The following is a 27,754-nucleotide window of genomic DNA, read 5'->3' on the forward strand; positions in this document are numbered from 1 at the left end:
AATCCTGTCACTTGTATCATCCTTCATTCATGTTGATATTCTTAATCTCTCTTTTACTCTACCACTACTAGGACATCACCCCTTCCCTTCTCGTGTTCCTGTGAACACAGGATAAGAATACCGCCCCTGTGTTCCCCCTGGGTATCCGCATTTTACTCCTGCCAAATGTCGAGGGATGTTGACAACCCCGGGCGAGACGCTGGGAGAAAGTTCTTGGCGTAACACGCGTACTTTGTCGTTGCGTTCAGGTTCCACATCGAGAACGGGACTGTGGTCTACAACAACCGCTACGTCCGGTCGAACACGTACGAGGCCAACCAGGCGGCGGGAGCCATCGTCAAGGCCGAGTTCGGGACTCCAGCCCCGAAGCGAGCCTCTGGAAATGCCTTCAGCAGGTGAGACGCCCTAAAGCTCCCGGGTGTTTATGATGTTCTGTTGATATATCATTTTTAGTTTATTTGTTTATGTACAGTACCTGTTTTTTTTTATCATCTTATTTTTGTTTTATTTTTTCTTGTTTATTTTCTTTATTTTTATTGATTTAGTATGCTGTTTAATTCCTTTATTTTATCTATACTATATTTTACCTGGTTTATTGTCTCTATTAATTGATCTATTTGTTGTTCATTTATTATTCACTTATTTGTTTATTTTGCTCGTTTAATTCATAGAATTAAAATTCATACCCTTGATGGTATCCTAGTTCATTTTAGAGATTCAAATAAATTTTCAATTGAAAATCCTTCTTGTTATCCTTTACTATTGCAAGGCTTGTTTTCTTCAAGACTTGTCTCTCAACTCTGAAGTCTAATTCAGATGTACAGCCTACCATTGTATGGTCACTACCTGTATTTACTCCATTTGTAACCATAACATTCTCAAGTCCATTTATGACTCACAGGCATTGAGAAGAAAGTGTTTATTATTCTTATGCTGTAGCTCTCTACAAGATTGACTAGCATCTCGCCTCTATCATTTCTCTTGCCTCCTCCAAACTTCCTGATGCACGATTCACTTACCACGTTCTTCCCCTCTTAAGCATTGAAGACATTGATTACTAATGTGTATTTAGTTATTTCGTGATCCATTATCTAACTTATATCACCGTAGAACTCATTTTCATAGTCTAAATTATCTTTATTGTAAATTTTATGTAGCCTCATCACAATCTAAGCTACCCTATCTGGTACACTACTGAATTTCACTACACTACCAGTAACCACTCAATTTATTAAGAATCTCAGTTCCACTGGATCCTTCTATCTTCTTACCTATATAGTAGAACAGGTGGTGACTGTCTTGTAACTGCATGAGTTTTTCTTCCTCTATAAAGACTTTGCTCAATCCCTCGATGTTCCAGCTGTTTTTCAGTTTTACCATCAAACTCTTCAGTTTGTGGTCTTCTGACAGTTCTCATGTTGTAGGCATGGATCCTCTTCTTGTTCAGGTTCTTTGTTGTCCAAGACCCACCTATGGTACTGCAACTGTCTGTTTGGACAATGCCACTCCTACAATTTTTAGGCAGTTAAATAGAAATTGCACCACATCAATATAACACAGACAACAATCCAAAGTTTCTCCCCAGAGAGATCTGGAAGAGGGACCAAGGAACGTTGCCAGGTGTAGTGGGGCTGTGGGTTTCCAGTCAGAGAAACTCTAGGGAAACATTACTATTGTTACTGTCATTGTCACATTAACAATCATCAAACCCGTCACTCGGTTATCATCATCATTATCGTCATTGTCGCTATCATTATTGTCATTATTATTATTGTTTTCATTACTGACATTGTTGTTACTATCATAGTTACCAATGCTGTTATTGTCATTACACATTTTTTAGTATTGTGTTAGTGTTACTGTCTTTATCTGCTTCTGACCCAGGGCAGTGGACAAGGTGCAGGGATGACCCGTCATTCAGGAGGTGCTAAGATAAGAGGGAGGGTGGAGGGGTGTGGAGTGTATTCAGGGATGGAATGGGTGGGAATGATTTTTTGCCTTTTTCTTTTTGGCTACCCCCCTTGTAAGGGGGAAAAAGCCTTGGTATATGTATGTATGTATTGTTGTTACTGTTATTATTGCAACTAATACATATCATTTCTGTTTGGTGGATTGATTAATCTATAGCACATAACTATTACACCTTATGTTTTCTTGTAGTAGTAGTAGTAGTAGTAGTAGTAGTAGTAGTAGTAGTAGTAGTAGTAGTAGTAGTAGTAGTAGTAACTAATTGCTATGTACTGTGCGAAGATTATTGTCTATATTACTTTTATGATATTGCATTTTAAGTATTCAATTACAACTAGTATTATAATTATTATCCATTATTACTGCTGCTGTTGCCCCTGTTGCTAATAGCATTACCCTCATCAGATTAATGAATGCCATGGACCCTGAGAAGACTTTCTCCGACAATGCCCTTGTGTCAGTGGTTGGGATGGGGAACAAGTTCTTCGCTCTGTCTGAGACACCCTTTATGATCGAGATCGACCCCCATTCACTTGAGACTCTCAGCCGGGTGAGTACCAGCCCATCAAGTTTAACAAGGGCCGTAGTCTTACACAAAGCTTCAAAGCATTGAGACAAAGCAATATGGTACTTGTTCCTTTTGTGCAATAGTCTAATTATCTATGGAATGTATCACCTCACACTATAAAGAGTTGTTTAAGAATACGGCTGTCATCCTTTCCAACACACCCACTGACACTTTGCAAATTGTTCTTGCTCCTGCAAGGCAGTTTGATTTAATTGAGGGAAAACCTTGGATGGAAGAATCAGGAGAGGAAACGATCATAAATTTATTGAAGTACTTTATCCACATAGGTGATTGTGTTAATGTATTCTATGTTGGTAGGTTACATTTAACATGTAGTATCCATGTCCCTTTTGTAGAGACCTCACAAAAAGCTGGCAAGAGACATCAACTAAACCCAGTAGTAAGATTCAGTTAGTGTGTAGGATACGTGCAAATCACTTTCTTCTTCTCCCATTTCCACCTCTGCTCTGGGAAATGAATTATTTGATAAGCTATTCACACAGTTTTATTTGATACCATTACAACCTTGCCAGCAAAGATATTGTGACAAGCAGGCAGTGTAAAATATCATTGTACCAATTTCCCAAATTCCCCCAAACATAACCTACATCCTCCAAGTACTTGTCAGAGTTGTTTCTGTAGGATACAGCCTGCTCATATTACATTTATCAACTGCTCTTTTTTTTCCACACCATGCCTTCCCTGGAGATAGGTCAACGTCAACAAGTGCCATGGGCTCATGACCCAGAGTCCGCACCCAATCCAGGACGAGGACGGCTACCTGTACACCATGGGACAAACAGTCGGCCTTACTGGACCAAAGTACAGCATCATAAGATACCCACCTACAGGTAATATATTTTTTGTTTTCCAAATCTCCTGAAGGAGAGTTATTGCAATCACTGTGTGCATGTGTGTTTATTTACCTAAATATATGTACCTAATTGTAGTATACAGGAAAAGGGAAATGCTCATTGGGTCTTGTCTCCTATTCCCTAATTTTCTAACATACCTAAACTCAAATTCATTTATGGTTCCAAATTAATCTGTATCTTTGATTTCCAATTATCATATTTAGATTTGAACTAGTGTACTGATTGACCTTGGGCTATATCACCTGTTAATTTATTCCACATATTTATACATCTATATAAAAACTGCATCTCTTCACATCCTTTCACTCCATCCCCCTCCACCGTCCCTCTTATCTTAGCAACTCCTGGATGACTGATCATCTTTGCACCTTGTCCACTGCCCTGGGTCAGAGGCAGTGTCGCAAGACACAGCACATCCACAGCAAGGCCGCTTTATTAAATTGGCGACCCCCACTTTCCCTCCCCCCATGCATAAAAGGAGAAGCATGGAGAAATCCCTTTGGCCTGCGTCAACTTTTGCTCACACATACTACCTGACCCCCCATCCCCGCCCATTCCACCTCATGCATCACAACATCATCCATATACAACCATTCTCCATTCACCCGTCTTCTGTCCTCTCCTGTCCTTCCTCAACAGACATTCCCCTCTTCCCCAAAGCCCCCTTCACCCCATCCATCCACCTCATCCTAGGACGTCCCCTCATGTTCACTCCCTCCACATCTGCCTTCCACACCTCTTTTACTAGTCTTTCTTCACTCATTCTTTGCATGTGTCCAAACCATCCTAATATTCTTTCATCAACCCTATCTCCCAGCTCCTTTTCCACCCCTGTTCTCCTCCTCACCTCCTCATTTCTCACTCTATCTAGCCTAGTAACCCCCATCATACTTCTCAGACACCTCATCTCAAACACATTCAAACTCCTTCTCTCTTCTTCTCTTATGTTCCATGTTTCTGCCCCATACAGTGCTGTTGGCACAATCACTCCTTCATATAGTCTCCTCTTAGCATCCATTCCCAAATGTCTATTCCTCATTACACTCTTCAATCCAACAAGGCATTTACTTGCTTCTCTCAATCTACATTCTACCTCCACCTTCACTCCACATTTTCCTGCCACATTTGCACCCAAGTATCTAAAACTATCCACTTCCTCCAGTCGCTCTCCCTTTATGCTCACTTCCAGTCTACTGCCACTTTCACCCCTTGTACATCTCATCACCTTACTTTTACCCACATTTATCTTTAGCTTTTTTCTATCACATACTCTCTCAAACTTTGTGAAGATAGATTGGAATATTGCTTTCATTGTTTATGCCTAAGCTGAAGCCTCCTCAAAAACCTCACTATCCACAATTAGCCTCTTAATTTCTTCCCTGTGTCTCAATTTATCACTGAGAAATGTGTAAAACAGTTTCGCTTCATCTTTGAATTCTTTTCTTCCTCCCTGAGGATTCTTTTGTAGTAATTTCAAGCTTGTTTGTAAGCTTCTTTTGTTCTATTGATTTCTTTTTCCCTTCATTAAGATGTGTCCCTGTTTTTCTTTTTTTTATCTCACACATTGAACCAAATTTTGCACATGTTTGTCCTCTATCAAGTTGTAGATAAAAAAAATCCCATTTCCACATAGTTTCAGTGGTATTCATGAATTATTTACAGAAATAAAATGCTAAGAGATTTTCTCATTCCTCTGAAATTTGTATGAAATGAAAATGAGCCTAGGTAACCCACATATTCATGTACTCATTTGCACCTTCTTAAATTCCATCACATTTTCAACCCACCAGGTTTCATTCCTTCAACTCCCAGCACTTTCCTCATAGATGACTTTTTATCTTTATTACCTCTCATTCTCACTTCCCCAGGTGATCTCACAAAAGGCAAGATCATGGTTTCAATCCCAACACGGTGGAAGCTCTCGCCATCATACATGCATTCTATGGCCTTGACAGAAAACTATGTGGTCCTAATTGAGCAGCCTTTGGCAGTATCAATCATGGACATGATGAATGATATTATGTCCAACTCACCGTTCATCGAAGGACTTAAATGGCATGGGGACACGGTAAGACAGTGAAGAGAATTTTATTGTTTGCTCAAAGTTGGGAAAAGCAGGACCACATGTATCTCTACGACATTTTACTTACATAAAAAAATACATTTCTTTTTAAACTAAATTGGATCTAGATGATACTTGGCAATTATGGGAGTTTAGATGAACTTTAGATTTTAATGTGTGAATACTTCTTGATAGACTGTTATATATTCTCCCTTTCACGAAACAGGTTGTTGTCTTAGTTTGTGCATTTTTCTCCATCTCAGCACTCACCTACAGATATTTCTAGATGTTTAACTAGTGCATGCTTGGTTTAGTTTGGAATTTATTGAAAAAATTCCACACTTACATTTCTCCTGATAGTCCTTTTGTATCCTATTGCGTGCACACTTATTAAGGTTTGAACAAAAATTTTTTTATGAAGTTGAATTTATCAAAGTCGTTTGTTTTGTGTTTCAGACTCTTATACATGTAATTGATCGACGAAAGTGGAAATTAGTAAAAACCAGATATGTCACTGACCCCCTCTTTGTCATGCACATAGCAAATGCCTACGAAGAGGATGACCACATTGTAATCGATATGCCTATGTACAAAGATTCTTCCCTGCTCAACAATATGTTCATTCATACATTAAAGGTAAACAATGGGTTAAAGTTCCTTATGTGCATTTACACATGGATAGATACATAATTCTGTATAGAGTATGTATTTACCTTTTTGAGTTTTCTTAATTGTAGTACACAGGAAAGAAACAACACTTATGTGTTTGGACAACCTCTGTAACTCTCTCTCTTTCATGCTCTCTCTCTCTCTCTCCCTCCATTACTTGCTCTCTCTTACTCTCTTGCTATTTCTCTCTCTCTCATTCTGTATCTCTATCAGTCTCTCCCTCTCTTTCTGTCTCCTTTCTTTTTTTCATTTTCCTTCTCAATTATTTCAGTGAACTTTCCTCAAATTCCACCCTCTTGTAATAAAGGATGAACTGGTAGTAGTCAGGCTAGAAGTTGCAAATATTGCCAGTTGACATTATGTATTTTACTATTTTGTAATATGTCCAAAGTCCTGATGCATCTATACCATTTTGCCTCTCATTTGTTTGCCACTGAAACCATCTGGAATTACTCAGTTGGTTTTTCCTATGATGAAAACTTTGTCCTCTCTATCACTCTTGTTTTCATATTGTTTTAGGCAGGACACAAAGAAACTTTCTCTATTAGAATTAGTGATCTTCATAAGAAATACAGTTATGATCATATTCCAGTATTTGTTTAGGCAACAAAATGTAGTCAGAGATTTATATAAACATTTGTTGATCTGATTTCCTTTGACAGGAACAAAGGATTAAAGGATCTGATGATTTCTATGAATCTTTCCGCTCTTTGATGAAAAGAATGGTTATTCCTCTTGTCACAAAAGACATAGGTATCCTAGTCACTCTGCCCTATACAACCTGTACAGCACAATGGTCTGGATCTGAGGTAAATATTTCTTTTTTGTTGATGTGGAAATAAAATCTTTATAATCTGATTAGTGATCACACCTGAATTATATGTACCAATGATCTTTACATTAATTTTCTGTGAATCAGTTTTTGACAGCTCTTAATTACTATTTTTATTTATGTATTTATTTATTTTTACTTTATTATTTTTTCCAGCAACAATATAGGTAGAGTATTAGTTTCCTGGGAGCCATATCAACAGCACTGGATCAAATTTTCAATTAGCTTGAGATCATACCTTGTACTGTACATACTCATTCCAGCATTAGATATTCAAATTGACCAGGGACCAATGATAAGTTCCTGCTTTAGATGGTCCTGCAAGGACAATAGAACTACCACTTTTCAAAACTTGTCAACCCCTGACATCCAAAAGGAAGTGTAGCCCTCTGAGGGGTCGACTTTTGGTCTTCAGACAAGGCCCAGGATCTCTCTCTATCAACTTCAACTGTATTTCTTACACCTTTTCACATGTGGAGAGCTGACAAATGATGACTGCTTCCCTTCTCCTACTATTTTGAGAAACAGTCCCACACCAATACAACATAGACAACGGTCCAAAGTTTCTTTCCAGGGAGATCTGTGGGAGGGCCAGCTGCTGTGGGGTTGTGGGTTTTCCAATAATGAAAATTTGATATTATCATTCAGATAGACTGTGTTTGTAACAGTGTGGTACTTTAGCAGAGAATGTAGGAAGCCTGTAGGATTGAGCAGGAACTGAGGTGTATATTGAAAGACGCTGCCAGAAAATCTATGCTCTATCTGTGCTGGCAGTAGCTATTCCTATTATAATCCATTATATAGAATATCTTTCCCTTTTATTAAGTCAGAGCTTGAAGATGTTTAGTTTCACTATCATCATGGTTGTAATTTTCAGATCTGTCTTCAGCTTGAAACTTTATCAGAAACACCCGTTGAGAATCCAACCATAAATCCTTCAGTGAAAGGAATAAAGCATCGACACATATGGGCAATGGGTCCAGACTTTGAGAAGAATGCAGGAGTTGTAAGTTAAGAGATCTCTTTTGTAGCTTTAAAAGATAGATATAGTATATACACATCTAGAGTTCAGTTATATTGACCAGAATTCTATTGCCCTATTTACATTGATTTTTTCTCTCTTTTTTTTAAATTCCAGATTGTAAAAATTGATACAGTTGAATCTAAAACAATTTCATTCAAAGAAGAGCATCTGTACCCAGGAGAGCCCATATTTGTGCCCAGACCCAATGCAGTAGTAAGTAAATACTTGATATACCCTGTATATACCACACCTGTATTGCAGCAAAAACACTTCATAATCTGATGATGTTATTATGATTACTATTTCTATATCTTACAGGAAGAAGATGACGGTGTTATTTTGGCCATGTGTGTGTATGAGGAGGATAAACAAAAAGGTGTTTTATTGGTTTTGGATGCTAGTACTCTAACAGAAATTGCAAGGGCAATTGTCAGTACTCCATCTTATGTACCAATGCCTCTTCATGGTTATTTTATTTCTAATATGTAAACGATGTCAGTAGTATCTTGTTATTCCATACCACACAAGAAAAATTATAAGTGTTGGTTACCAAGACATGGAGCAGCCTGTGATGTTCATGGTTCCTTAGATATCATATATAAATAACCTGGAGTATAGATTTGAATTTTTTATACAGCTTTACCTATATGCACTCAGTAATACTTAAATATAGGAAATATTTGAAAAATATATATGATTTTTTTTATTCACAAATTGATACATGAAAAAGTATGGCATTAAAATATAAGCAGGGTCCTATTATTCAGGAAAATATTAATGTCATGATGTGTGTGTGTGTGTATATATATATATATATATATATATATATATATATATATATATATATATATATATATATATATATATATATATATATAGTCAATCCTTAACATTCATGAGAATTGGAGGACACAGATCCCCTAAAAATGTTTAAAAGCAGTAAATAATGAAAACACAGTGTGCATCCTTTAAAATATCTTAGTTATGAAAATAGATGATAATTATCAAAAAGAAGCAGTGGTAACATGAGTGGGGTTAATCTTTGATGGAGGGTGAATGCACTTTTCACATGTATACGTGCATACACACATAAAAAAACATAGCTACAAAAGAGATCTGAAGAAAAACAGTTTTCCACTAGAGTGGTGGACACTTGGAACAAACTGGACAATGAAATAGTGTGCGCAAAAACCATTCATGAGTTTAAGAGCAAACAAGACACTGCGAGATACAAAGGCGGGACACCATGAGCGTAGCTCCCCTTCCCGCAAAATACAACTAGGCAAATACATACACACACACATACACACACAAATTAAAATTACCAACTCTGGAACAAAGAAGGGAAAGAGGAGACTTACTAACTATCTATAGAATTATGAAGGGAATGGAAATCTTAGATAAGAATGACTTGTTGAAATGGGACAATGGAAAAACAAGAGGACATGAAAAGAAACTAAAAAAAGATAATTACAGAAGAGATCTGAAAAGAATAGCTTCCCACACAGAGTGATAGATACTTGGAACAAATTAGACAAAGAAACAGTGTGTGCAAACACTATTCAAGATTTTAAGAAAAAACTTGATGCTGAGAGATACAAAGACAGGTCACCATGAGCATATCTCCCTTCCCGTATAATACAACTAGGTAAATACAGAAGAGATCTCCTGGGGGCTTGAAGAGCCCATGGAAGTAAATTAAGAAAGACCACATGTCGAAAGGATGTGAAGAAATACAGTTTACCATATAGATGTGCGAATATGTAGAATAACTTAAAAGGTGATATAGCCCAAGCTCAAACAATACATGAATTCAAACCTAAATATGATAATTGGAAATTAAAGATATAGACTAAGTTGTAACCATACAATAATTTGAGTCTAGGTATGTTAGATAATTAGAGAATAAGAGACGGGACCAATGAATGTTGTTCCTTTCCTCTGTACTACAATTAGGTCAGTACATACACATACACACATGGACACACACACAGACACACCACACAGAGTGGTAGACATCTGGAACAAACTGGACAAAATAGTGTGTGCAAAAACCATGCACGAATTTAAGAGCAAACTAGACACTGCAAGATACAAAAGACAGAACACGATGAGCATAGCTCCCCTTCACGTAAGATACAACTAAGTAAGTAAGTACACACATGCATTCACTCTCTCTTCCCTGCTCAATATTCATTCCTTCGTATGCAAGGCCACCTCCACATTTTCCATCCGTCCCATTCTTGGGCTTCCCCTCAAGTTCACCCCGTCCTTCCACCTCAGTCTTGGTTTACTTTTTGAGCTTGCTCATCTACTTCTCCTTTTCACTTCTCCTTGCTACTCTTTTCTTTAATCTTTGTATGTGCCCAAACCACTTCTGCATTTTTTTAATCTACTCTCAAACAGCTCACTTTTCACTCCCAATATTTTTCTCACATCTTTATTTATCTCCTGTTTCATTTTTGTAACAACTACCATTGCTTAAGATTTCATTTCAAAAACATTTAGACTCTTCCTTTGTGTTTCTCTTATAATCCAAGTCTCATACTGTACCATGGGTAGAATCAATTCCTTATACAACTGTCTCTTTGTATTCATCCCAAAATACTTTTTTCTTATAACATTTTCCAGAGCACCCAGATATTTTTTCGTTTCCTTTACAGTAATTTACATTGATCACAAATAATTGCCATTCAACCACCCATCCCATCTCAGCACCTCAGAAATGGGGGTTTCCCTGTCATTCATCATACTGCTTGGGTCAGATGCAGTGTAGTGGGACAGCATTTTCACAGTAGGCTCCCACTACTTCATCAAATAGTGATCCTCTTTCATGTGTGCGTGTCAGGCAGACGTTGAGTTCGTTATGCTCTATTAAGATTAGACCAGACTCTCTTTCATCTCACATAGTCAAGACTCGAATCTGGGACCAGATGGACCCAAATACACAGTATATATTGTTCTCTCTTTTGGTTACCACTCATCTCCATCCCCCACATTGGTTGCTGGCTTCCTAAGTTGCATGTAGTCAATAATTTAGACAGTGACATATCCCTAGGCACCAGAAACATACATTATACCTTTATGATTAAAGACTAATAGTTACTCAAAACATAATGATGATTACTGTACTTTTAATTTCTAATATCCCTCCTTTCTGCTGCCCCCTAAAGCCTCTCCTTTATGTCCTCTGTGAATCCACCTCTTTAATGTGATTTTGTCCCCCAAGGATAGAAGCACTGGTGGTTGCTGACAAAATGCTTCATCTTTATTCTTTAGGCTATTTTACCAGCTGGGTATGACTTCTTCAGTTGAAAATATGTTAAACCCATTACAGTTAACCCCCATCACACTGCTTCTATCTATCTATATACCAAGGGCTTTTTCTCAATCACAAGGGAAGTAGCCAAGTCAAAAAGCAAGCACAGGGATGACCCAATTTGATAGCACTTGTTCCACTATTTTAAGTATCAAAGACTAAACTCAGTGTGATTGACCCCTTCTATGCTTGATAATATTTGTGCTTATGTTCTGGCTGCTGCTAGGTTATTTTATTCAGCTGCATACCAATAGCAAAGACATGAAGCCCACTCGGGGAAAACAAACCTACTGTAATACAGTTAACCCCTTCTGTAGTAGATGGACTTCATTCTTGTATTCTGGCTGCTGCTAAGCTACGTTATTTAGCTGTGTGTGACCATTTTAGTAACAGAAGAGTTTGATCAATTACAGCCAAAGCTTTAGTAGTGAACCCCCTCCATATACTGTACAGGGCGGCACTTCTCCCTTCATTCCGCTTGCCACCAAGCCATTTCATTCAGTCATGTTTGACTCCTTAGTTGACTAAGAAGCCAATGTAGTTCCTATTTTAATTAAAACATATATACTAGTGATACTTTGCTGTTATCATGAATGTTACAAAAAGATAAACTGCATTTCTTAAACACTATTTTCTATCCATATACCAAAGGTGTAAATGATATTTTTTTAGGGAAGTTTTTATCTAAACCCACTAAACTAAGACTGATGTCTTTGATTCTACCATCTACACAATGAAAGTATGCAGTGGTGTTTAAGAAAAATTTCTAGAGTTAGATATCTTTTTATACATCAATATGTATGTATGATGTATTAGAAATTTTGTTTCATGAAGTGGATTTTGACAGAATGAGTGTTTATAAAAAAGGAATGTTTATGACTGACAAGAACATAGTGTAAATACTTGTTCCTGTGTTTATATGTATGTGTGTTTGCATGTATATATACATATAGATATAAATATAGTGTATGTGTTTTTTAAAAGATGCTATAAAGAATATATGAGCTATCTTATGGACATTATTTGAATATGTGTACATAGTGTGTGTTTTGAGAGATTTGATAAAGAATATATGTGCCATTCTATTGGTATCATTTGAATTTCCCAATACCACAAGGTCACCAAAGCCCTGGAAATCAAAAATACTCAAATGTACTCATCTGTCTTTTAGGAACAAAGATTAACTGTATTCATGATACCCCATCTTACACTTTTAAATACATATTACTTTCAGTGGTAAATCATTCTATTTGCCTTGAGTTTTATTTGGAAAACGGTACTTTTTACAAAGGATTACAAAGGCGGAGCATGCAGACAGGAGACCTTTTGGTCTATATCTAGGTCATGCAAAAAAAATATATTAATGATAAATAAATAAATAAAAAAACATTATAAATAATAATAAATAAAGTACATAAATGCATAGGTATAGTTAGATAATAATCAGGTAAATAATAAATATACAGATAACTAATAATAAATGTGAATCAAGCAAACACAAATGATGAAACAAAAATAATATAAAATAAATGAGTCATTACAGTATCTTGCTTAGGTAATTTTTCAAGTTTTCATCTGAAAACATGCTTACATATTGAGGTGATCATAATCACAGGCCTGAATTAACAAAAAAGAAAAAGTACATATATGCTTAGAGCCTCAAGACACGAGGATCTAGCGGTCTTTTCCAGTACAGATATAGAGTTTGCAATGGACCAGATAGTACAAATCTTACAGTTAAATAAGTTACCACAAAAATACTTCACGATAATTAGAAAATATAATTATGATAATACATACACACATGTATTTATATATTATGACAATAAAGATTATTAATTGTTGCCTTGAATGTCGCTGTGTAGAAAAACTATGTAGGAAACCAGTGTCTGTCAAGAGTCCCGGGACGACTGTCGGAATTATTTAATTGAAATACGCCGTCAATGGCGATTCTATTTAGATGTTATACGATGTATGTATGCCACCCCCTGAGTGGACTTCTTATAGATCAAGGACTGTAATGATATATTTACTATACCATATTTGATACATCTTATTCACACATGACACTACATGTGTCATGTGTCTTCCATTATTACTAATGGAAGACAACATCTGGAAAGCAATCATATATATCATGCTCACTGGGAATTATGTGGAAACTGACAAATTCAGTCAGCTGTCGATATATGTAGATATATATGTTTTTTATGAAAGCTATTCATATAGGGAAGTTCACTAATTCGTCAACGTCAAAACACGAGCTCACTTTCGACCAATCAAAGCTCTTTGGGTCTTCGTTCCCCGTACGGCCGCCAAAGTGGGTCGTGAAGTCATTCCAAAAGCAGACGGCCTACAGTAAAGACCGGAAAATCAAGTTGAAGAAAAATTTATAGCTTTTAGGTAACAGCAATATGTAAGAGTTTATTAAATTTCTATTACTTAGTGTGGTGTAAAGTTATAACAGTGACTTGGAAGCGAAGCACAGGAAGTCGTCTTACACGGAATCGAAACCATTCCGGAGCGTCTCCGCATCGTGCAAGGTAGGTCTGAAAACACATATGCATGCAAATGGCACACATGATAAGGCCTCGTAGGCCTAAATGGAATTTGTCGAAACTTCTAGACTAGGGAGAGCAAGTCGAAACCCAGAGGTTAGGGAGAGGGGGGGATAAGAATATAACGAGTTTTAGATTCTCTGATTAATTGATACGGGCTCGACAGTGTAGGGTACCGTATGCTGAAATCAAAATCCAAGGAACGATGCCACTGTAAAAAGACCGGGGGCATGAGACGGTTATTTGCAAAGGTGTTGTTCCCGGCCCCATGATTTGAGCGTACGGTAGATTCAGACGACGCGCCGCTGCATCTGCCAAATATACACTTCTAGGTACAATGAAGAGGATACAGACGAGGCCAAGCGCTCCTGTGGTGAGTAAAAATATTTTGTAGTCAACGGTAATATTTTTTTATGTGGAAGACATACTAAATTATCTATTTAGTTATTGATTAAGCCAGTATGGCGTTTTGGCTTGAACGCTATTCGGTTGAATTACTAGACCTTGTAGTGTCATGATGTACTCTGGCCATAATTTGTTTTCAACATTAAGGTTGATTGTTGACGTCGTCGTCGTTTGCCTGTCCGTTCATATGTTTCTTTGGGTTTATTTTTCTCTTGCATTTTCGTGTATTTCAGTCTCCACATTTAATCCAGGGTGATCTCAAGAACAATACAAACGAGATCACGGGAAAAATTGTATCTCGTAGAAGCATTTAACTAATGTGCAAATGTTTTTATTAAAGCCGTCTGGTATCTTTAATATTAGATTTATGTTTAAGACATAAATCGTATATTATTTTGCAATTTATACAATTCATATAATAGAATGCAGTTTATGTATGAATATGTAGATAATTTACAAATTGCAATCCTATCGTAAAGAAATACCGTAAAGTTTAGATATAATTTTCTATGATACATGCTTGTATATTAAGCACATTTTGACAATAAGATAAGAACATAAGAAGGGAAACACTGCAAGAGACCATAAGGCATACACAATGCAGTTCCATGACCATTACCACTAATCTCTCTTTTGCAAATATTGAGACAAAACATAAAACTCCTTGCTCGTTGTTTTCCACTGTATCTATCAATACATCATCGTCAGATTTAATTTGGCTTATCGTTTCCTTATTCTTAGTTCTGTAGAGATGAAAGAAACCCTCGTAGATAGATCCCGCTTGTCTGGCAACTTTAATTTCGTAGTTACGTTTCGCTGTGCGCGTGTTCTTTTCAACAACTTTAGCCATTTCATTATACTTAGTCCTAATATGTGTTCTCTCCTTTTCATTCGAACATAAAACTCTTTTTTATTCTGATCTGATTTTTTAACCTATCTGTCATCCATTCAAGTGTATTAGATTCCGATCTAACTTTTCTGTTAGGTATGAAATTTCGTTGGTTGATCTGAATACGAGCAGTAAGGATTTTATGCAATTCTTTTAGAACCTGACCTTGTCTGTGACCTTCGGACTAACCTTGTTTGTGGCCTTCCTTGAAGTTCCCAATTCCCACGTGTCATGACTTAGGGCAAGTCTATAACCTCCCGGACTGGTACCAAGCTCAATCCGGTATTTCCCCATTCCCTCAAAATAAGCATATCTAATGTCAAGTACTGATATGTTATTCTTAGTATCTATTTTTTGTGTTTAAGGCTAAATATTATTTCTTTGTTGTCACTAGTACCTAGTCGATCACCCACTAATACGTTTCTTATGTTGTTTTTTGTTAACAGTAAGTTCAATGTATTTCCCTCACTCGATGGCTCGGCAATCAATTGCTTTAAGAGATTATCTTGTACCACATAGAAATATAAGTAAAATAAATGCACTTCCTGATCTCGTACTAAATTATTCTAGTCAATATTTCCTGTTAAAATCCCCCATAATCACAATTTTTGTACAGCAATGCCCTGAAAACTTGCCGCAACAGGGGTTTGTCTCTTCTCTATAGAGAACCCCAGTAGTGGGTTATCCTTGCTCCCTGTAATACCCACTCAAATTAATTCCGTGCCCACTTCATCCACTGCTACTCTCTTCCCCCTCTGTCTTCCCTGTCCTTGTGAAGTAGTCTGTATCCCTGTATGTCGATTTCCGGAAGGAAATGTTTATCCGCCATATTGATCCGGGATTTAGTGATAACTATTATATCAAATCCATCTACACAAGCTTTTCCTCTCAACAAATCTGTTTTATTCATGACGCTTCTGCTGTTCGGGTAGAAAACATTGAGATTACTCCCCTTCCCCCTATTTATGTGATTCTTTTTAGTCACTTTCTAAGCCATTTCTCAACCGCCACACGCCACGTTTACCTTACTTTGTAGGAGCCCTACGCTTCTCCCTCGCGATAGACGATTGTAAAAATAATTCAGTACATATTACTAGATAGTAATAACAAACTCGTTTCCAAGAACATACTCCATTGCAGGGACATACTCGATTGCAAAATCGTCTAACGGATCAAAAACCCAAAGTGAACAAAATGCTATGGAGAGCTGATCTGCAGTTTGGTCACATTTTGCTTTGTAACGCAGCGAACAAGCCCACTGGACAAGCGAAACGCATCTCTAACCCTTTTCCTGCACTTCACTATTGGTGTCTTTGTTCTGGCTACCGTCAGGCGATTTCATTTAATCAAGGTCACTCCCCACCTCGTCTGCAGTTTTACTTTCATATAGTTTATAGTTCTCGATATGGTCCTTTCTCATGCTCATGCAAAAATGGTATCGCGCCCTGTTCACACAAAGTTTCTTTGCTGCATGTCGACGACTTTTGGTCTGTCCTTTGTCATTTTTCTGTTACCCATACCCATAGAAATTTATAACCTCCTCTGTTCAAACTAAGCTGTTGACGATGTACTGAAACTTTGTTGGCTTTTGTCCATGGATGTCTCCTCGTTACCTATATTTGAAGTCTCTCGTCTGTTCAAAATGAGCTGTCGATGATGTATTGAAACTCTGTTGGCTTCTTTTGTCCATGGATGTCTCCTCGAATGAACCTTGTCTATATCCAGTGGAGTTTCTCCCCGAATTAGTGTGGAGGTCTACCTTCGAAGGCCTTCTTCCCCGATCTTTGCCCAAGGACAAGCAGAGTGAAATACCAGATGGACTGTGGGTCGAAGACACGGGTCTAGCAGTAATGACAAGGGAAATATTACGGAAAAGGAGATGAAGAACACAAGTTGGTTCAACATTGAAATTTGACTCTGAAGGTCTATACCAAAGACCTGTAGGAACAGTTTGATCACAAAGAAAACTGGGACGACCGCCAGTCCGCAAAATTGCAGAAAGCACGTCTTGAAGGAGACCTTTCGTCGTCGGATGCGCTGTACCCGAGTCTTTCCCAACTTGTAGCACAGGTAGTAGAGGATCCCCGAGGCAAGGATGAGGACAAGAGACACAGAGCTGATGTAGGTCTGGAACACCGTATTCAGTTTGTGTTTGCGATATCTGTAGCAGACCCACTTAACCAGGCTAATATTGCCTCCCGACAGGCACACCTCGACAAAGTTGAGGAAATATATGATCAGCAGTGAATACGTGGCAATGTTTATCCGTAAGCGGATAGGGATCATGGTGGTCTGGATAGGTTTGGTAATATAGAAGAGCCTTAGCAACGCTGTCACAAAGGCCATCAAGGTAAAAGAGGGCCCATTCGACAAGGAGGCTGCGACAAAAATTTTGCAAAAGGAAAGGCGAGCGAAGTTACAACAGGTATTGTAATCGGAGATCACCGACCACTCTGGGTCCGAACAGAGGCTGGCCCGAGTGTAGTTATTTTGCAGTTGGGTAAATCCGGTAGAGTCCCCATGTTGATGAGCCGTTGCCCAAGGTTTGTACTCTTCTTCTGAAGAATTCCCTAAGAAACTGGTATTTTCCTTCGAAATATTGGTGGGATTTACAGAAGCATTCTGCCACATGCTTGATTCGTCAGAAGACAGTTCTTTTGAAGAAACCAAAGTGTCGTTATGGGAGGTTGTCGTATAATCTACAGTTTTGCTCGAATTCTGCAAGTTCTCTCTTAGGAGCTCGCCTTCAGTTTCTTCTTCTTTCTCTTCTACTGCTGCTGCATCTTTCTCCACTGATCCCTGCCAAAGTCCCTCAATACACGGGCCTTGGAGATGGTTGATCACGAAGAAGGGGCAACTGGCAAACCAAGACACATTCAGTATTGCCTGCGCTCGGAAGATGTTCTTGAAGAAAATGTCCATGGACGACTTCATAAGGATGACGATCACACTTGCATTCAGCGTCAGCCCCACCACTGTCATCACCAGGAAGACATACATAGTCCCTGTAAATGAGAAAAAGACTTGTAGAATAACACGTGAAATTATACTGGTGTTGGTCATTAAACGTAAGTCAAGATGTAATAGATTGTACTTTTATTCTGTATCGCTAAACAAGAAATTGTCAATGTAAAGAGAGCTCGTGCTTTGTGATGCCTAGTGCTAAATCCCGATATAAAACATCCTACATTGTTCAATATTCACTGCCCTGTGATGCAAAGTAGTGACGTGAACTGAGACTGAACTGATGAAAAGCTTTGCACCGTGATATTATATACTAAATCTCACCACTTTAGCGCAGTGTGAAGTATTTTGTATTGAAAAATAATTATATGGGATATATCCTGAAGTACTATAAGAAAACATTCAGACTTCAGTTTTGAACCGAATTATGACACTATAAAATTTTGGTAAAAGAAGACATCATTTGAGGACACGAGTCTTCAACGATAAAAAGATAAGTGAATAGACAAAGCATTTCTAAATATTAAGACCTTATCACAGTAGACATGTTTTTGGCAACTATACCATTCTTATCGTGTCAATGGTAGAAAAAAAAACAAGAATATTGTCAGAAGAAGGTAGAAGGTAGAGGTGCGGGTGTGAACTTGAGGGGACGACCGAGGATGAGATGGATGGATGGGGTGAAAGAGGCGTTGAACAAGGAAGGGAAAAGGTAGGGGATAGGGATGAGTGGAGAAAGGTTGTGTATAGATGATACTTTGATGTAAGGGAAGGATTAGTGGTGAGGGGCGGTAGGCGGTGGTTATATATGAGTTATATTTTGACGCAGCCCGAAGAGATTCTTCTAGTCTTCTCTTTTTTTTCTTTTCTTTTTTCTACTTGTATGGGAGGGGACGGGGGTCGCCGATTAAATGAAGCGGCCTTGATGTGGATGTGCTGTGTCTTGCTGCATTGCTTCTGATCTAGGCCAGTGGGCGGGATACAAGGATGGCCTGTCATCCATGAGGAGCTAAGATGAGAGGGGGGAAAGAGTGTGGAATGGGTAGGAGTGGGTACTAGCCTTTTGACTTGGCTACCCCTCTTGTAAGGGGCGAAAAGCCCTTGCTATAGAAATAGGGTGGACTTGGTTAGAAGATACCCCGACTTCCTTGTGTTCATTTCCATATTCCTCGTCCTAATAGTGTTTCTGATATTGTATAACCCCTGTATTTCAAAATATAACGAATACAATTCTTATCGTTTCAATTATAAGAAAGAAGAATATGGTCACCAAAGTCTCTCCTAGTCACACGAATCTGCACCGGTTCCGGACAATACATATAGAATTAAATGGAAAGAAATTAATAGCAATAACAATATATCAGTACTTGGCTTTAAAAAGGGAATGAGGAAATACCTGAGTAAACTTAGTACCACTCCAGGAGGTAATAAATTTGACCTAGGTCGTGACACATAGGAAGTGGGGAAACTTCAAGGAAGGTCACTAACAAGGTCAGTCCGGAGGTCAGGGTCTAAAAGAATCATACAGTATCCTTACTGCTCGTATTTAGATCAGCCAACAAAAGCTCATACCCAACAGGAAAACTAGATCGGAATCTAATATATCTACATGGGTGACGGATAGTTTGAAAATGAGATTAGAATGAAAAGGGGCTTTATGCTCGAATGAAAAGAGGGAACAGACCTTAGGCCTAAGTATAATGAAATGGCTAGACTTGTTGAGAAGAATACGCGCCTTGCAAAACACAACTACGAAATTAAGGTTTCCAGACAAGCGGGATCTAACCACGAGGGTCTCTTTCACCTCTACTAAACAAAGAGGAAAAGGTAAACCCAATTAAATCCTACTAGGATGTCTTGATAGATACAGAGGAAAACAATGAACGAGGCATTTAATGGAGGTTTGCTCTCAATATTTACAAAAGAGACATTAGATTGGTACCTGATTGCATTCCAATCTGCAGTGAGAAGAGAGATAGACATCAGGGTTAGCAAGGAAAATATAGTTAAACAAATGGATAGACTTAATGCTAGAAAATCCCCGGGTACAGACGACGAAAAGATTCTGAGGGTACTAAAATTGTGCAAATCTGAAGTCTGTGAGCAGTTAATGGGAGTATTTAGTGATTCGCTTAGATGCTATTTTGGAAATAGTTCGTGCGTGACCGTTAATGTTCCGAGCGCACTTCAAATGCTCTCTGAATTTTGTATTCAACGAAGAACAAAGAAGAAAAGTAATACATCAGATTTCAACCCGCATATCGCTCACGTCACAATGCCCGTGCACGCAGCTTCGAGCGAAACCAAAAGAACCCAATCAGGAACTCACTGCGTGAGGGAATATGGAAACTCTAATGGGGTTTAGACAGCATAAAAAAAACGCTAACCACGTTCGATAAACAGTTCTTGAGAACCACGATTGACTACGCTCCCACAGCATGGCTTCTAACGATTAGGAAAGCATAGGCACCTTACAAATTATACAAAACAAAGAATTAAGAAAAATAACACGATGCACCAAAGACACCCCAATAGAACATCTACTCACAGAAACCAAATTTCCTCTCATAGGACATCATATGAAAATGATAGATGCACATTCCATGCAAGAGCCCTCACGCCTGATCACCTGTCTCATTACAACACGCACGCACAATCAGGCGAAAAATACACCAGCGGCATACTACTCAAATATCTACAATGATCTTCCACCTACCCCCCACAGTACATCCACAAAACACACACACACACACACACACACACATTTACATTTAGATCACAAAACAAGCACTCCAAGGCCAATGACGACCCGCACTTGCACGACAGCGTTCATGTCCCTACCCACCGCTGAGACCATGTCAACACAGAGTCGGCCTGGCCACATTAAAAGATAAGTAAATAAATTATGCAACCGTCACACAGAAGACTCACAACACCTTATACTACACTACGTTATGTAACGCGCGGAAACTGCATTATTCGTACAGTATTCTAAAATACTGAGCATAAAAAAACACTTGGAAGTTGTTGCAAGTGCACTGAAAAAGTTATCCCAAGCACAAAAAATTTCATACCTATCGACCGGGGTTTCATGAGAGAGGTCTTGGAGTTCCGTGAGGTTGATTCGATTTTTCATGATTATTTAATTATTTTTCTTGTATTATCAAGAATTGAGAAAACTGTTTCTTAACTAGTAATCAGGAAAATATATTACGTTTCCATCATGAGTTTTGAGGTTATGAAAGAAAAGAAAAGATATCAAGGAAGCTATGTAGCAATTAATTGTTCTCCGAGGCACGAAGATTATTTGAAGGATTCCGTAATTAGGGGGTGGGGGATGCAGCCCAAATCAATATAATTAGTCATCTGTAACTATCATTTTGGCTGTCTAAAACGATTTTACTTATTTTTTATTTTATCTATTTTTATTAATTTGTTTTGTTTATGTCAGGGAGAGAGTGCCACGGAAATGAATAAATCAAAGTACAAAGGCAAAATATAAAATAAATTTCGGAGTGGGTTAATATGAAAATACGCACACTAATGCCGACACAGTAAGAATAGTAGCAAACTCATATTAAAGCAAAGAACTCGTACATCACACACAAAAGGTGTAGCCACTGCCGGAAGTCTCACCTGATATCATGCTGACCTGGGGTTACTACGAAGGCCTAGGGAATTGATGATCGGCGATGTCCGGTCACAGATCAGGAGGGCACTCAGACAGCAGCTTGGCTCGCAAGGAGAGGGGGTGATTATGGACTTGCAGCAAGTAAAAGTGAAGGGACGCGAAGTCCGAGTCTGATAACTAACAATAGGTGGCTCCAGTTCGAATCTGTCCACTGGTAACTGGTACTTGTCGTTGGTTGGAGTATGCGAGGGACAGAGTCGATGATGAATGCTGTATAACGTAGGTTATGACAGGGGTATTGTCGGATGTATGTTATTTAACTGTTGCAAACTGTGGGAGAAAAGGATGTACCCATGCAGCCTCGTAATTCACCAATCTCAAGTCTCAGGATGTACAAAATAGAGGAGATGTAAGGTATGGCAGACCGCACGGGAACGTGTCAAGGGAGTGGAACGGCCGTGGTGCTGGATGCCACGCCACCTCGGACGACCGTCGACTGACTGAGTCTTAACGAGTGAGGAGGTCCTGGGATGGAACTCGAGGAGGTGGGCAGGGAGGAGGTGGTGGAGGGAGTGGTGATGAAGATGTGGTGGTGGTATGGCAGGACGGTGAGGGGAAACGAGGTCGTGGTGCTGTGATTCAGTGGTGGTTTAGTGTTGTGGTTGCATCGCTATGGTTACCTCCCCTAAACTGAGCGCCATTGGACGACGTCAGACGGGATGAGATATACGGACTGGAAGCTATCATTCTGGTAAAGTGGACAAGTAATAATGCTATGGTAGATTGCGGTTGTGGCACTGGACTTTGGTGAAGCGGCAGTGAACATGGCGATATAGGGAGATAAAAGGTAAATCAGGTGAAATGACGGCGTGGAACTCGTGCACTGACGCGCCTTTGGCAGTCGGGACCCAAGCCAGAGAGAAAGCTAAGAAGCAGGATTTGAAAACCTTTTAGTCAAGATAAGCAATTTTATCACAGACTCTCTCATGCATTGTCATGAGGACGCCATGGATTAGGCAAATTTGGGACGGGAACTCACCGCTATTGGGCAATCAGGATCAGCCATCTAGTGCCAGCAAAATGAAGTAACGACAGCAAGGGCGGCGGCGGCCCCTATCCCTTGGCTAGAATTACACACGAATGGAAGAAAACTTATTCTTCTCAGTGGCCTTTGTAGTTGTGGGTAGGATCAAATTAAAGAACACTTTTGAAAGGTTTAACCAGTAAGTTTTCCCTTCTCTCTCTCTCTCTCTCTCTCTCTCTCTCTCTCTCTCTCTCTCTCTCTCTCTCTCTCTCTCTCTCTCTCTCTCTCTCTCTCTCTCTCTCTCTCTCTCTCTCTCTCTCTAAGATTCTGTTATTCTGTTTTGGAAATTTTAGCTCTTGGGATTGATTAGGTACTTCTGCAAACCTCTGATAATATATATATATATATATATATATATATATATATATATATATATATATATATATATATATATATATATATATTTATACACAATATATACAATTTGTTTGTTTTTGCATGGGTTCAAGGTTTGGAACGATTAAGTTTTGGTCAATTTGGTCTTGTCAGATTCATACCTGAATGACTTGTTTTGATTATGTCTCTTCTTATAATGTGGATGCAGAGCAATTGCAAACGTTATTTCAATTAGGTCGATTTTCATAATGTGGCCAGAAAAATGTTATGAAATCTACACACACAATACTGTGTTTTGTGTGTACATATATATGTATATATATATATATATATATATATATATATATATATATATATATGTATATATATATATGTATATTTATATATGTATATATATGTATATATATATATGTATATATATGTATGTATATATGTATATATATATATATATGTAATTTATTTATCTTTTATTTCTATTCTATTTTATTTGTTTATTTATCTATCTATTTGTTTTGTTTTATTTTGTTTATTATTTATTTATTCATTTTTATTTTTTATTTTGTTTTTTGAGAATGGAAATCACACGATTGGGAACAGACTTTATTCCTGATCAGTTTTACCTAATGAGAGTTGTCTCCACAAGAGAGACAATCCTTCTCGATGGAGGAGGAGACGAAGGGGACGACGCCCACAGAATTCATGGCTGGAGGGGCAAGTTGATCAAATCTGTCGAGAGTTGTTTGGAGTGGGATGGAAGGGTGACTGCATGGGAGCTTTCCCGGAGAGACCGTGGAGGGGACTGGCGCCGGCGTAGGAGTGAGTGAAGCGACGCGCCTCCTGGCGTATGACGTCACCAATCGATGATTATTCTTTACAGAATTAGACTTCGGTATGGACCAAACGGTCTTTTATCAACATGTTTTATCATTGTAACAGAGCTGGGCGCGTTACTCAGTGCGTTCCTACAGTATGTGCGATCCTCGGTGACCTGACAATACGTGCGTCAGTCAGGACACCGAGGAACGCACCTAGAAGCGCACATAGGAACGCGACCAGCTTTGCGTCTTAGCCAATTCAAGGTCCTTGGAATCCTTTGAGAGGAAAAGGAGACTTTTCAGATAAGTTCGGGAACCTTCAAGTCTTTAGGGATTAAAAATCAAAGAGGACGAAATGAATGAAGACGTTTTATTTTTGTTTCAGATACTTATACTGACTACTGTCCCACTCTATCTTCGCTGCAGACCAAGAGTATTTGGTCGCGGTACAATCCGCACTTTAAAAACGCTTAATCGTAACTAAAAGCGTTGATTCGTAACAGTGTGTGCATAAATACAGATAACTGACATCCTTGATTCAATGAAAAAATGCCATAATGCTGCTGTGCTAATTGTCTAGTATATGATTACAAACACGCACACGCACAAACATAGACCCACACACACACGCACGTACGCACACACACACACACACACACAATTATTTCATGAATTGGGTGTGAAGCAGTTGCAAAGGCAAAGGTGAATATATGATCAGGAAGTCACAGATATTTTCCTTCCCCCGACAAACATTTCAAAAAAATTCTGGATCTTACAGATAAAGAGTGACTTTTTACTCCTTAGATTGGAGAGATGACGAAGCAATATCATAGAAAACGTAATCCAACACAGAAGATGCAGCGACGGTGTGGGCTCTACACGAAAAGAAAGTGATAAAGAGGAAAATACAAAAAAGCGGCAACCCCCTGGATCCTCGTCATAACAATAGTGGATGATGTGTCGATGAACGGTTCCATTTGAAGCAGACTTGGGAGGAAATGGGCTCACGATCCGCGGAGGACACGTTGTGCCATCCCGCCAGACTTACTCTCTCTCGAGACCCTCGATGGAAAACAAACGTTTGGCATCACTCAATAAAAGCTATAGAGGTCGTCTTCGTGTCGAATGACCAATTGACTGCGTGTGTGTGTGTGTGTGTGTGTGTGTGTGTGTGTGTGTGTGTGTGTGTGTGTGTGTGTGTGTGTGTGTGTGTGTGTGTGTGTGTGTGTGAGTGAGTGAGGCTGTTCTCTAATGTCCACGTGATCACTTGGTCAGTCACCTTTTGCCGACCGGCCTGTCGCTGGTTATGCATATTTCCTCTTGATGCCGCTAAATATACCATAAACTCACACATGAGACATGATATTGTCCTCGATTTCATTAAGGTGGCTGTGGCGACCTCCACAGTTTTTATTCTGGGGAACGCCAGGCGAGTCTCTTCGGTCGAGGGGGTCGGGGGTCCTCCATCGATCGGGACCCCTTACCTCCAGAGTCTGCCCACCCCCTCCTCCCACCCTCACCCGAATAAAATCGCCCGCCGGCAGCAGGTGCATTCTTGCCTCCACCCCAACCCGACTCAGCATGTGTAAAGATACAGAGTTGGGCGCGTTCCTGTGTGCGTTCCTCCGTGCGTTCCGTTTTAGTTTGGCCGCGGTTAGCGTTCCCAAGCTATTAAAGGTTAAGAGACAGGAGGTTCATACCGAAATATAAGTCCGGCAAGCCACATACTATACACCAAAGACAAATTTCGTAGGCCACATACTGTACCGGCACCTGTTTTGCTTTGATAGTTTGGGAGCGCTAACCGCGGCCAAACTAGAGCGGAACGCACCGAGGAACACGCCCAGCTCTTCAAAAATACATTTAACTTTTGAGTATTAAGTATACGCCTACACGACACAGAACTGACTATCCTTTTTTCATTTTGGCATGGAAGATTTGCATGAATGCATCGCCATTGCAACGTACATTTGCATAGGGAATGGGTACTCCCGTCTTCATCAGGGTCATGGGTTCCGCAGGGATCTATTCATTCATTTATTCATTTATCAAATGTCAGACGATTTTATTCATCTGGAAAGTGGACTTGGAACTCGTTGGGGTCTCGACCCATAGACGCCCCTTTCCCCCTCCCCCCCCAGGGCCCTGCACCTCGGTTGTAAAAGGATTGTCGTCAGTCAGAAGAGGCACTGTGAGGCACTGCGTCATCAAAGTGCTTAGCGTTCGTTCATGTTGGCGAACAATGTATGAACAGTTCAGGGTTCAGGCTGGCGTGAACTTGCCTGAAATTTACGTCTAAGTTTACATGCATGAATATCATCAACTGCTTACGTCATCGCGTGCATGTGCATTTTCTAAGTAATATATATGTATATACACTATATATATATATATATATATATATATATATATATATATATATATATATATATATATATATACATATATATATACTCAAAAAAGACTTGGGATTTACAAAAGAAAATGTGAAACAATAAGTACAAAAAAAATCTGTCACTTGGTGAATCATAGCCGTATTGAGTTGTACTTCCATTCTCTTTGAGTTTCCTTCTTCTTGCTCTTCATTAGTTCATCCCTCTTGTCTCCTCATCACCTTCCACTTCCCTTTCGTTTTTTTCCATGAGTTTTTCCCGTGTGTGTGTGTGTGTGTGTGTGTGTGTGTGTGTGTGTGTGTGTGTGTGTGTGTGTGTGTGTGTGTGTGTGTAGTATGTACCTGTACACTGTGTGCGTGTAGTATGTACATACATACCGTGTGTGTGTGTGTGTGTGTGTGTGTGTGTGTGTGTGTGTGTGTGTCCATGCATTGTCCAGATCACTACCCAGACAAGAGGTATCTTTACGTTTTCTGCTGACACAACGCAAAAATGATTGCCAGCAAGCTTCGCTATTGTAAAATTCTCAGTTTCATAGAACCCTCCTCTAGGTAGCGTCACACTGGGCGGATCCTTGTCAACAATAATGAATTTGAGTCGCTAGAAAAAGAAACATCTGATTGTACTCTAGATTTCCTTAGGAACATTTCAATAATGTGTCCAAAATTCATATTGTATTGAATTCTTAATTCTTGTTCAGTTTATCGATATACGACGCAAAGGCAACTTGACTGTCGAAGAGTTGGAAAACAAAAGATTGTAGTCGAAGTCGCTTATACTCAAACGAACTCACTTTAGTTGCCGAGAATCCACCTTGAGTGACGTCAACTTTCCCACACATATAAAAGTATCACGACAGGAACTATTTTGAACTTCGCAGCATTGGTCGTTCAGTGACACTGGAGACAACACCTCCCGTCCGAGTCACTTCCCAGCAGCTCTCCTTATGTATTACTGTTCATCAGCCTCCCAGAAACCCCATCACTAGTGATAGGAACCCTAGTGCATCCACTATCAATAGTTTTCGATTTGTGACCCTCTTTGTGAACCACGAAGGGTCACTGAAGCAAAGGTTGAAAACTATTGGTCTAGAGATACAAGAGATCGTTCCCGGAGTGACGTCACAGGAGATTCGAGCCTCCGATTGGTCCTTGAGCTCACCGGCCTCGCCATAAACTCACTTAAGAGAGCCCAGTTCCTCCACATGACGTCATGCACCAACTGGAGTTAAGTATTTGGTCCGCTGTGATCAGACCATCTCTTTCAGGCCTTCACACCATATATGGTATCACTGATACAACTCAGTATCTACCAGTAACAAAAATATTGCACTCCAGTGAAGCGGCGGCCATGGTCGTCGCG

The 27,754-nt window shown here is 39.2% G+C and overlaps 1 protein-coding gene and 1 long non-coding RNA gene across 2 annotated transcripts in view; one reads left to right on the forward strand and one right to left on the reverse strand.

Annotated features, from left to right (window-relative positions):
• Positions 1–12,397, forward strand: part of LOC143036765 (carotenoid isomerooxygenase-like) — a 54,677-nt gene extending 42,280 nt beyond the window's left edge. The window contains exons 4-12 of the mRNA XM_076204475.1: positions 249–395; positions 2,374–2,518; positions 3,249–3,387; positions 5,280–5,479; positions 5,930–6,109; positions 6,805–6,951; positions 7,852–7,980; positions 8,113–8,211; positions 8,317–12,397. Coding sequence (XP_076060590.1) covers positions 249–395; positions 2,374–2,518; positions 3,249–3,387; positions 5,280–5,479; positions 5,930–6,109; positions 6,805–6,951; positions 7,852–7,980; positions 8,113–8,211; positions 8,317–8,487 — 1,357 coding nt within the window. The 3' untranslated portion in view covers positions 8,488–12,397. The remainder of the gene's footprint in view (positions 1–248; positions 396–2,373; positions 2,519–3,248; positions 3,388–5,279; positions 5,480–5,929; positions 6,110–6,804; positions 6,952–7,851; positions 7,981–8,112; positions 8,212–8,316) is intronic.
• A 12,740-nt stretch (positions 12,398–25,137) lies between these two features.
• On the reverse strand, positions 25,138–26,558 carry LOC143036766 (uncharacterized). The gene is made up of 2 exons (XR_012967401.1): positions 26,442–26,558; positions 25,138–26,377 (listed from the first exon to the last, which is right to left on the reverse strand). It is a non-coding gene; the product is annotated as an uncharacterized LOC143036766 (long non-coding RNA).
• Positions 26,559–27,754: the final 1,196 nt, after the last annotated feature.

The sequence above is a fragment of the Oratosquilla oratoria genome, chromosome 21 (assembly GCF_046742065.1).
Source record: "Oratosquilla oratoria isolate Oo_2021 chromosome 21, ASM4674206v1, whole genome shotgun sequence".
Lineage (NCBI taxonomy): Eukaryota > Metazoa > Arthropoda > Malacostraca > Stomatopoda > Squillidae > Oratosquilla > Oratosquilla oratoria.